The 13,050-nt window shown below is 20.4% G+C and overlaps 2 protein-coding genes across 2 annotated transcripts; one reads left to right on the forward strand and one right to left on the reverse strand.

The window, feature by feature from the left end:
• Nucleotides 1-999: 999 nt before the first annotated feature.
• On the forward strand, nt 1,000-3,033 carry PRSY57_0403200 (putative membrane protein; the record flags this gene model as incomplete). The annotated part of the gene is made up of 9 exons (XM_012905896.2): nt 1,000-1,036; nt 1,154-1,473; nt 1,664-1,781; nt 2,000-2,141; nt 2,249-2,291; nt 2,405-2,532; nt 2,617-2,666; nt 2,777-2,841; nt 2,989-3,033. The coding sequence occupies 9 exons, from the start codon at nt 1,000-1,002 to the stop codon at nt 3,031-3,033; spliced, it is 948 nt and encodes a 315-aa protein (XP_012761350.1).
• Nucleotides 3,034-3,523: 490 nt separating this feature from the next.
• Nucleotides 3,524-10,984, reverse strand: PRSY57_0403300 (lysine decarboxylase, putative; the record flags this gene model as incomplete). Its single annotated transcript, XM_012905897.2, has 1 exon — nt 3,524-10,984. One exon carries the CDS (start codon nt 10,982-10,984, stop codon nt 3,524-3,526), a length of 7,461 nt encoding a protein of 2,486 aa, XP_012761351.2.
• Nucleotides 10,985-13,050: the final 2,066 nt, after the last annotated feature.

Here is a 13,050-nt window from a genome sequence, read left to right on the forward strand (position 1 = left end):
ATTTTATTTTTTCAAAAAAAATAATTTAAACAAAAATATTTTAATTAAAAAAAAAAAATATAAAATTTACAAAAAAAAAAAAAAAAAAAAAAAAAAAAAAAAAAAAAAAAAAAAAATTATATATATATATATATATATACTTTTATATTAATTACAAAAACAATTATAGAACAAATATCTATATATAATAAAAATATTAAAAAAATATATATATTTTGTAATATACATTCCAAGTTTACGATTTTTTAAAATATTACATTTTTTTTTTTTTAATTTGGTAAGAATTAAGAACAAAATAAATAAATAAATATATTATGTATAAATATATTATATATATATATATATTTATATGTCATGAATGAGTAGTCATTTTAGAAATTCTGAATTTATTATAATAAATATATAAAAAATATATATATAATATATAAATATATTATATATGTACTGTTTTTTATTGATACCATACGGCTATTATTTACTATATATATATATATATATATATTATAATAGTATATTTTTTTATATATTATTTTATTATTAATGTATAGATCACTAATTATTCATTCTTCATTATTTTTTTTTTTTTAAGCTATTTTCCATAAATAAAAAAAAAATAATAATAAATAAATAAACACTTTAAAATAAAATAGAAATATATAATATAAATATTTATAAAATAAAAAAATTATTACAGGAAGAAAATATTTTCAATATATAATATGATAGAGTAATATAATATGTATTATAATTTATACATAATTTAATAAACATGTGAATAATACAGAATTTATTTGTAAAGATTAAAAGAGGAAATATGTATAACTAAAATTCGTTCATACTTTAATATATTTGATTTTATCCCTTATTATATATATATATATATATATATATATATATGTATTAAATTACACAACATTTTTAGTTCCAATATAAATATACCATTTTTATTGATTTCTAAATTTTATTTTATTTATTTATATATTATTTTTATTGGGAAATATGAGTAATTTAACAGCAGCAGAAGAAAAGTTTTTGAGTAATATATATATATGAAAGATTTTTTTGGAAATACATATGTAATTTTATAATATATATATATTTATATATACATATGTACTTATTTATTTATTTATTTGATTTTTTTTTCTTTTAGAACATGATTGGGTTAATGACAAGAACTGGAAATTGTACCTAAGTAATTTGTATCCTTCTCCTTCAATAAATAATATTGAGAAATATAAAAAGAAATACTTCCAAAAAAATATCGATAAAGATCTTGATATAAATACAAACTTTAGTAGTGTAAAAGATCAAAAACAAGAATCTCCGAACTCTAACTTTTATTCATATAATAATAATATTTATAGTTATAAAGGAAAGTTACCAGTTATAATATTTTTCTATTCCACATTTGTTTTATGTGCCAGTTTATTCTATTTCCTATTATTATCACTAAATATAAATTTATATAAAGTAATAAAAAAAAAAAAATATATATATATATATTTATATATATGTATATGTTATATAGCTACAATTTTATTGTATGCTAAATATATGAACAGCTAGCCAAAATGAGGAAAAAAAAAAAAAAAAAAAAAAAAAAAAAAAACCTGAATTGTTCATAATAATATACATATATATATTTATTTTTATTTTGTAGAAATTGGGAACGTTTATGTCGTTGTCTTATTTGTTTGCTTATTTGGGATTATTATTATTAGATTATAAAACACAGAAAAATAACTTTTCCTTAGTCAATTTTTTTTCATGTGAAAAAGGTATACATAACAGGAAATTAAGAAATAAATAATATACACACATACATATATATATATATATATATAACCTATTGTGGAATTTATTTTTTTATTGTGCATAAAAATTTGTTGTATATAATATATGATTATTCTACTAACATGTATATGAAGCATATCATATATATATAAAAAGAATTCACTTTACATGTTTTAATTTATTTTTCTTTTCCAATTTTTAGGTCATTATTTATCATATTCTATGATCCTATTTTTTATTAAAGATGCCGTTCTGATATTCCTTCCTATATTTTTAACACTCTTGATTAATATTTATCTAATTTATAAACAATTAAAATCTAGTCTTGTGCCATTTATCCAAAAGTGAGCATTTTAAAAGAGAAAAAAGAAAAACTGTGTAAAATATTATTACACATATATATATATATATATATATATATATATATATGTACATTTTTTTTTTTTTTTAGGAATTATTATATTAATAAATTAGTTTCCTACATGGACAAAATGGTAACAATTTAACGTACACTTTTTTATTTTTCTTCTTACTATTTTAAAAGGCATACATATATATATATATATATATATATATTTATTATTATTTTATTTCCTTTTTTTTACAGATATTAAATGTTTACATGATGAGAGCAAATATAGAAATTTACAATTTACTTTTTATTATCATATGTTTATTTTTCAGAAGAGCTAGCTTATTAAATTTAATCATATATACACATTTCTTTAAATTGAAGTATGAACAGATCAAAAATAAGAAAGGAAAAATGTGTATTTTTGTATAGTTATAATTTTTTTTTTTTTTTTTTTTTTTTGTTAGATACGCTTCCTCTGATTCTTATTTCCACGCTTGTTATTCAAAAAATGGAGGTAATATATAAATATACAACATATATATATATATATATATATATATATAATAATATGTGTAATGTGTATAATATGTGTAATTATATTGCTTTATTCTTTTATTTTAATAGAAATGATTAGACAATATTTATCGCATCCCATGGTACCCAGAATATTCCTAAATATATTTAATAAGGTAAAATAAAATAAGAAAAAAAAAAAAGATTTATCATTTGAATGAATAAATAATGAACCTATTATAAAAAAATGGCACATACATAATACATATATATATATATATATATATATATATTTATTTATTTATTTATTTATTTATTTTTAGATATCTCATTATTTTAATGTGTACCTAAGTTACCGAAGAAGATAAAGAATATAAAATTACATTTTGTCATTTATTTTTTCCCACGTCTTAAAGCAATTACGAAAGAATAAAATGTTGACATATATTCGTTGGAAAGACGAGTTCACATGTTACATATGATATAATTATGTGTACACAATTTTTTTTTTTTTTTAAACCAATTTTTATGTAAAGATAATATATACATATATATATATATATATATATATTTATATATATGTGTTACTTTTTTTTTATTTTTTGAATTAAAAATAAAATATAAAATTTAACTAGTTCATTTGTATGAAATGTATAATATGATTACTAAAAATAAATATACAATAAAATAAAACAAAATAAAAATTAATTTACATAAAAAATAAATATACAATAAAATAAAACAAAATAAAAATTAATTTACATAAAAAATAAATATACATATATACATATATATATATATATATATATATATATATATATATATATATATATTATTCCTAGCTGTTTATTTATAAAATCACTTGTGTTTGGTTTCACAATCATTATATTCCATATTATTTTTTATTATAACTTCCCCCGGGTTAGTACACATATTATTTAATGAAGTTTCCATTTCATACATATTACAATTAATATCTGAATTTGCAAATTCGCATTGAAGAAAAAAGTTCCCTTCTCGATGTACAAATGTATCATCATCTACATTAGTTATAAGATTATTAATGTAGCTATTATTATTTAATGTATTTAATTGTCTACCTGTATTTTTATTTATATCATTTTCGCATATAATTAAACCTCTTACTTTATATTCTTTATAAGACATATTATTATTATTATTATTATTATTATTATCTGTCTTTATATTATCACAATTTAAAGTGTTAATATTTTCTATAGAATTATATACTTTGTGATTTACACTATAATTATTATCATTACTTAATAAATTATTATTTTCATATATATTAGAGTTATTTAATTTTTTTATATTATTACAATTATATTTATCTAATAAAATATTTATATTATTATTTACACTTTGATTTATAACACTATCAAAATTATACTCTGCTATATCATGCTCAACATCTTTTTTTATATTCATATTTGTTTTTTGTATTTCTTCCAAGTTATCCTTTGTAATATAAATATCACATTTATTTGTTTCACATTTTTTCACATAATTACAACTATTATTATTTATATCACAATAATTGTTATTACTAGCTAGTACTATTATATCCTTTTTATCAATATTCATTTGTGCAGAATTGTCTGCTACATCCTCAATATTATTTTTAATATTTGCATTAAACATATCATTTTTATTATTATCATAGATATCTTCTTCCTTTCTTTCTAAAATTTCTTCATCAAGTTTTATTTGTGTGTCCCCAATGGGTTCATCAGCTATCCTCCTATTTATTTTTAAAAATTCGTTTATTTTTTTGATTTCCTCTTTATTATATCCTATCAAAGGTTCTCTTTTCATAACGTCCTTCTTTGTTATATACTGAACATTTTCATTTTCTTTTCTTTTTAAAAATAAATTATCGTGAATATTTTTGCTAGAATCAGAGTAATAGGCACCACCTTCCTTCTTATTCTTATATTCAATTGAGGAAGCATATTTAGTATTCATATTATTTCGCGACATTATTTTATTATCCTTTTGAATGACGCAATAATCATTTTTTACATTTGTATTATTTAACAAAATGTTTCCTTTATTTAATATAGGTACGACATTTGAATGCATACTATTATTATTACTACTATTATTACTATTATTATTACTATTATTATTACTATTATTGTTACTATTATTATTATGATAATTTCCATCACTTTTATTTATTTTATTATTTCTTTTAATAAGCACAACATCAGAATATGAATCCTTTTCATTTATATACATATTTTCTTTACATGGAATAACATCACAAGCGTTACCATATATATCATTATTATTATTATAATGTATTTCCTTAATATCAGATTTTTTATTCCGAATATTATGCCCATCAATAGGATCAATTTTTTTATGACCTGTATCATCGACGTTCTCATCATTTATATTATCCTCACAAATAGATGTCGAATCGGAATATCTACTTGTATCATGTCCTTTCAAATGATTAATATTTGGTGCGAGTGACATATGAATTCCCAAACTTTTTTTCTTCTTTCTTTCATTCTTACTATTAGTTCCAGTATTATTATTTGTTTTGCATGACATTATATTCTTGTTATATGTGTTTTCTTTTAAGCTCGTATCATTATTTATTACATCCTTTTTAACACTATGATAATGCTTTCCATGATATGCAACATCGTCCATATTATTACACATAGTACTTTTGTTTTGAAAATCTAATTCTCTATCGCCTTTTGGGTTATACGATTCAATGTACATTTTTTTATGAGACTTTGTATTTAAACCATTGGTTAAATATAAAGAATGGTTGTTTTTGTCATGTTTTAACATTGATTTATTATTTCCCCTTTCATCATTTGTATGCATTAAATTATTAAACATGTCATTTGTGTTCATATTCTTAGGATTGGAACATACAGATGTTCTAGGACTTCCGCTATTATAAAAAGCATGGTCTTGTTTATTATTTAAAATATTTGATGTATAATTAATAATATTGTTATAATTTTTAGTATTTATAATTTTCCTATTATTATCATTCATTTTATGTGTAATATGTGGATTTAAATGATCGCCCGATGGAATAATTATCATAACATCTGATTTGTTGTTAACATGTGTCTTCTTTTTATTATTATTATTATTATTGTGTATTTTATTTTCTCTTTTATTACGAAAAAATATATCCTTTTTATTATTAACAAGTTGTGCATTAATAATTACTCCTTCTTCTTCATTTAAATCACTTATAGATCCATAAGGGTCAACAGAATAAGATCCATTATTATTATGTATATAAACCTTTTTCATTTTCTTAGTTTCTTTATCATACATATACAAATTACTTAATCTGTGATCATGTAAATCCTTTTTACTATGTAAATATTTTTCTTTTAGTTGTTCATATAACGTTTTATCCATGGGTTGGTACATACTATATGGATCATTTATATTAATCGTTTCATAATAATCTAATATAAAATTATAAAAACATCTAAATCCAATATTTTCATCATACCCATGAATTTCTTTAACACTTAAACCAGATAAATAATTTACAATTTCTTCACTTATTATTTGTCCAGGTACTAATACAGGAAATCCAGGAGGATATGGTATAATAAAACTAGCTGCTACTATCATTTCTTTATGTCTTATCCTATCTTTTAAATCATTTAATAAAATATATTCCACATAATTTTCTTCATATGCTAAATAAAAAGCTTTTCTTAAATCACCTTCATTATTAAATATATTCTTATCTTCATACCTTTTTTTAAATAAAGGATGGAAAGCACTAAATACAGATAAATCAATATAATTATAAACTAAATTATATACACTTTCATTAAACTGATTTAAATCTCTTTCATTAAACAAACTTTTCTTCTGATCTAATTCTTGTGATATTAAGGATAAACAACTCTTCAAAAATAAACAAGAAGAACCTGTAGTACCAATATTAGTTTGAAATAAAACACTATTAATAGATGTTTTATTTATCTGAATTCCATATTTATCCATTAACCATTTTACTTTGAATGTATCTCCATCTATACCAGAATAACCAGTAAATAATGTAATTCTTGTGGGGTCTAAAACAAATTCATCTTCGCTTAACCAGGATCTTTCAAAATATTCAAGGAAGTTTTTCATATCACCTGAACATGAATTATTATTACTATTACTATTATTATTATTAATATTATTATTATTATTAATATTATTATTATTATTATTATTATTATTATTATTATGATGGTTATTATCTATATAAGAGGAATATTCATTAGAACTAAAATTATCATCGCTCGTATCCATACAATATGTACTATCACAACATATCGAATTTACAGAACCATAATTCGCTTTCTTCCTCTTTTCCTCCTTACTTTTATAATTATTACCATAATAATAAATATTATTTGCCTTATCACAATATATATTCTTATTATCATCACAATCGTTCGTATCACACCAATCACTTTTATTATCCCCATTCATAAGATCACTCATATTTACATTGACATGTCCATTCATATTTACATTGACATGTCCATTCATATTTACATTGACATGCCCATTCATATTTACATTGACATCTTCATTAACATATCCTTTATATGTCGCATCATAATTTGTATCATCATTGGGGCAATTCTCTTTAACTCTCTCATTATATTCATTACACACATATCTTTTCTCAAACCCATCCTTCTTATTATCACTATTATTTTTATACGATGAATTATTTATTAACACATTAGACATATTCACATTATGACTGTATTTAAAACAATTCGAGCTTTCCAAGATCCTACCCACCTCAATATTATTATAATTTATCAATTTCATATTGCTCTTCTGTAAATTTGTAGGGATATTATTTGGACTATTATCTTCACTCATATATTCATGAGGATATTTAATAACGTTAAATAATTTACCATCAACATATTCGATGGGAATCTTATGTTCGCTTTCTGTATTATCTTCTATCTCTTTTATATTATTATTAAAAATATAGGAACCTGTGGAATTTTCATCGCCACTACATCTACAATTTAAGGAATTATTATATTTTTTTTGGTTTCCTACATTATTATTATTATTACTATTATGATTATTATCATCATCATTATTATTATCATCATCATCATTATTATTATCATCATCATTATTATTATCATCACCATCATTATTATTATCATAATCATTATTATTATCATCACCATCATTATTATCATCATTATTATTATCATCACCATCATTATTATTATCATCATCATTATTATTATCATCACCATCATTATTATTATCATCATCATTCTTCTTCTTCTTATTATTATTATTATTATTTACATGTTTTCTTTTCATGTATGATACAGTACATTGCCGTAACCTGTCGGGTATCAAATCATCCGCATTTAATATCCTAAAATATTTGGAAATGATAGGATCTTCACTCAATTCTTTTCTTATGAGAAATGCTGCTTCAGTTTGCTTCTCTACCAATCCATATCCCTCTAATTCCATCTGTGCTCTACCTGCATCTAAGGTAGCCAGAATTTGATAATTCGGAGAGGTAGACATATGTGTATAATATGCTTCTTTAAAAGGAGTATATGCATGTGATTCAAAATTATCATCACTTATCAATATTACACTTCCTTGTCTTAAAGATGTTAAAGATTTATGAATAGACTGGGTTGCATATACCCTAACCTTATATTCATTAGGATTTGGGTATAACCTGGTTTTTAATAATTCTTCCTCTGGTACATCATTTAAACTTTTCACATTACTAAATTTTTTTAACAACTTTTTATGTATTTTTTCATAAATTCTTTTTTGCTCGGTACTTCTCATTTTTTCTGCAACTGTCATAGCTGTTCTAAATTTAAGTATTGGATGGAAGCATGCATAAGCAAACCAAGCTTCATCAAACAAAAATATTAAATCTGGCTTAATGGATAGACATTCTTCCATAACTCTTTTTACATTATATACGATACCATCAAATGTACAATTTGTTAAAATTATTAAACGAACTAAATGTAATTTATTACTCTTCCTATATTCTAATAACGTTTTTTTAATGACATATATAGGTACTGCACCATATATACCATACTTAGACACAGGGTAAGGATCTAAATAACATGGAAAAGCTTGACTTAATACGAACCCATAATGATGAGATTTATGACAAGCTCGATCCACTAAAATAATATCACCAGGTTTAACTAAAGCCTGCATTACTATCTTATTAGAACTAGATGTTCCATTTGTTACAAAAAAACAGTACTTACTACTATATGCACGTGCAGCCATTATTTGAGCATCTTTTAATGAACCATGAGGATCTAATAATGAATCCAAACCACCACAAGTTGCACTGGATTCAGCTTTAAATAAATTAACTCCATAAAAATCTAATAAAGATTGTATCCACCTACTTCTCCTTACACTATTACCTTTACTAATAGCTAATGCATGAAACACACCAATAGGCCTTTCGGCATATGCTTTTAAAGCATTAAAAAATGGAGTCTTAATCTTTTTCTTTACTCCGTCTAATATAGATTCATGTAAATCACTATGGTCATCATGTGTAGTGAAAATACGTATTATCATATTATTTACGGATTGTAAGCTATCCAATGTTATGGATGTACACACACAAAATATATCAACGGAACTACGAATATACGCTATACTCTTTATAAGGATAACTAGACTATTAAACCCTTTTTTCATTTTCTCTAGGGGAGCAGAAACTAGCTGTACATATCCCAGAACAAAATCTGCAATATTAAATTTGTACTCTTTAAATTGATGATGACAAATATTATCATTATTGTAATTTATATTACACATATTATACATATTATACATATTATTCATATTATACATCTTATTTAAATTATTCATATAATTCATATTATTTATCATATATTTTTTATTGCTATCATTATATTTGTTTAAATTCGTATTATTATTTAAATAATTATTACTATAATTATATGATTTATTTTTCCTAAAATCAATTACACCACTATTATTATTATTATTATTATTATTGTTATTATTATTGTTATTATTATTATTTTTATTATTATTATTCTTATTATTATTATTTTTATTATTATTATTATTATTATGGTGCCTACTAGTACCCATCATACCTTTCATATATATATCCTTATTATTAAGTGCTAATGCATTAACCGCTATATTATTCATACTGGACTTATTTATGGGCATATGGAGATTATTTACAATACTAGAATTATACACATACGAATTTGCTACACTGTGATTTCTTACAGAATTATTTTCATCATTATAATAATTATAGATGTCCTTTTCTTCGACACTCTCCTCATCAATATTTAAATTATCTACTATAACAACAGATAATATTTGTGGATTTATTAAACAAGCCAATAAAGCTTCTTTCGCATTACTAACTTCAATTATTTTATATTCCAAAGTCTTATTATTAATTTGATTAGATAATCTATTATGCTCATATTGTAATATCTTATTTAATTCACATGTTAAATCTGAATAATTATTAGTACTACTACTTCGATTTTCATTTCTTTTTGAAGATACAATTAGTGTATAAAAAAAAGGATTTTCATCCGTTATCTTTCCAGTAGTTACAGATAAACTTGATAATGTTTCTCTTATCTTATTAGAAACTTCTTTATATTTTTTATCATTTATTAAATTAATTATCTCATGTAAATTTTCGGTAGCTTCCTGTCCCCAATATACTTCTATTTCTTTTAAACATGATATAATAAAATAAATAAATTCTACATTCAAATTGTTTACATATAATAAAAGAGCTTCCCATAATTTTATTCGTAAAGAACATACACTAGTCGCATTGTTAATATTTATATAATTTTCTAATTCTTTAATCCTATCATATTTTGTGTTCCCATATAAATTTTCTTCATAATTCTTCCTTTGATATTCTATATTTTCATCATATACTTTTGTAGGAACATTTTTATGGTGCTTATACATTTGATTTATATTCTTTTCCTGCACATTTCTTGCATTCATATTATTTTTATATTCTTCTCTCTTCACTTTATATACCCCTACACTATTTATCCTCATTTTTTCATCTTCTTTTAATGATAAACTTTTTCTTTGAACTTCCTGGTTATTTACATTGTAATCACTAACAGCTTTTGAATCTGGTATTACATCTTCTTCGATTTTATTCTGATGTATATTGTTCATATGTAAAGAATCCTCATCGATTTGAAAATTAGGATCATTGGAAAACTTCATTTAAAATGGGACTTTCAAAAAAAAAAAAAAAAAAAAAAAAAAAAAAAAAAAACGCGCATGTACATAAAAATAATCATACAAATGGAAAGAGAAAAATAAACAAATGTACAAATTATTATTATATATACATATATATGTAAAATATGTGGACAATATATAATATTAATTATTTCCTTAATTGTAAAAAAAATAATGTATTACATATAATGTATTAATTAATATACTATAAATTATATATATATATATATATATATATATATATATATATATATATATACAACACTCAAAAAAAGTGTACACTGTTATATATATTTATATGTTACGTAGAAAAAAAAAAAAAAATATACAAATAAAGGTATATATATACAACGTGTAATAAGAAACTTATACAAAATAATAAAACAGAAGGGTATATTCATATATATATATATAAAGTAACAAATAAATATATACAATAAAAAACAAAGATTTATTTAATTTCAAACCCTTAAAACAGAACAAGAAAAAAAATATATATATATATATATATATATATATATATATATTATAATATAAAAAAAAAAAAATGATAAAAAATATAATGGTATAAATAATACTTTACTGAATATATTCCATAAATGACGTTACTTTTTTTTCCTTCAAATATGATTTTAAAATGATATATATATATATATATAGCGAAATTTTTAATACTTTTTGAAAAAGAAAATAAGGAAAAAATTTTTCCTTAATTATATTTAATTAAAAAAATATAACATCTTTTAATTAATCATAGAACTTGATATTTCAGCTATTCTTACACTTCATTCGTAATTTTATATTAAAATAAATAAGCAATATATAATATATATATATAATATATTTATATATATATATATATAATATATATTTATTTATTTATGGTCATTATATACTATGTGGATATAATTATCCGTGACTACATCATATTATTTAAATTTTACTTATGATTATTTCGTTATATATATATATATATTATATATATAATATATATATTTTTATTTATTTATTTATTTATTTAATTATTTTTTTTTTGAAGCTTTTCTTTATTTTTGTTTCTTCATTTTTTTAAAGAAATTTATATAAATATAAAATACATGTGTAATATTTTTCATGCATGCTCTTGTTTTACATAAAACATTAAAAAAAAAAAAGTAAAGAAGAAAATAAGAAAAAAAGGGTCAATTTCCACGTATTCACACTATATAAGTTATTTATATAATTAATATATGAACATTTTATTTATTTGTAAATATTAATTAAAATATATAAATAAATATATTTACTTGTATGTTCACTTGGATATTTCCTTTATATATTTCATTTATATATTTCATTTATATATTTCATTTATATACTTCATTTATATATTTCATTTATATACTTCATTTATATACTTCATTTATATATGTTCAATTTTTTTTCTTTTTATAATAAATTATAATTGTATAATTGAAAACTTTTCTTTTCCTGTTATATTTATAAATATAAGAAAAAAAAAAAAAAAAAAAAAGGAATGAAATTAGATGAGATGAGATCATATAAAAATATAAATAAAAATAAAGGAACCTTTATATGCTTTATTATTATTTATTTATTCTTTTTTTTTTATTTAATGATATATTAGTAAACAAAATTTTTTATTTACTATTAAAAATGTAATGGAATATTATATAAGGAAAACATAAGTACCAGTTTTTTTATATTTTGGTGATATATATATATATATGTATATATATATCTTGTTTTAGGGTTTTGAAAAAAAAAAGGAAAAATGTATTAAGACGTGGTTAATTATATAAATTTCACAATATATATAATATATATATATATATATATATGATATCATGTTGTATCTATAAAATATTTGAATATATAAAAAATATATTTATATATTATGAAAATTTCATATGTTCCATAATTAAGTCCTTTTTATATTAACTATATTTTAAGGACTTGATAAGTTTTTTTTTTTCATCATAATTGATTATAGGTATATGTATACAATTCGGGGAAAAAAAAAAAAAAAAAAATGCACATATATAATA

The sequence above is a fragment of the Plasmodium reichenowi genome, chromosome 4 (genome assembly GCF_001601855.1).
Source record: "Plasmodium reichenowi strain SY57 chromosome 4, whole genome shotgun sequence".
NCBI lineage: Eukaryota > Apicomplexa > Aconoidasida > Haemosporida > Plasmodiidae > Plasmodium > Plasmodium reichenowi.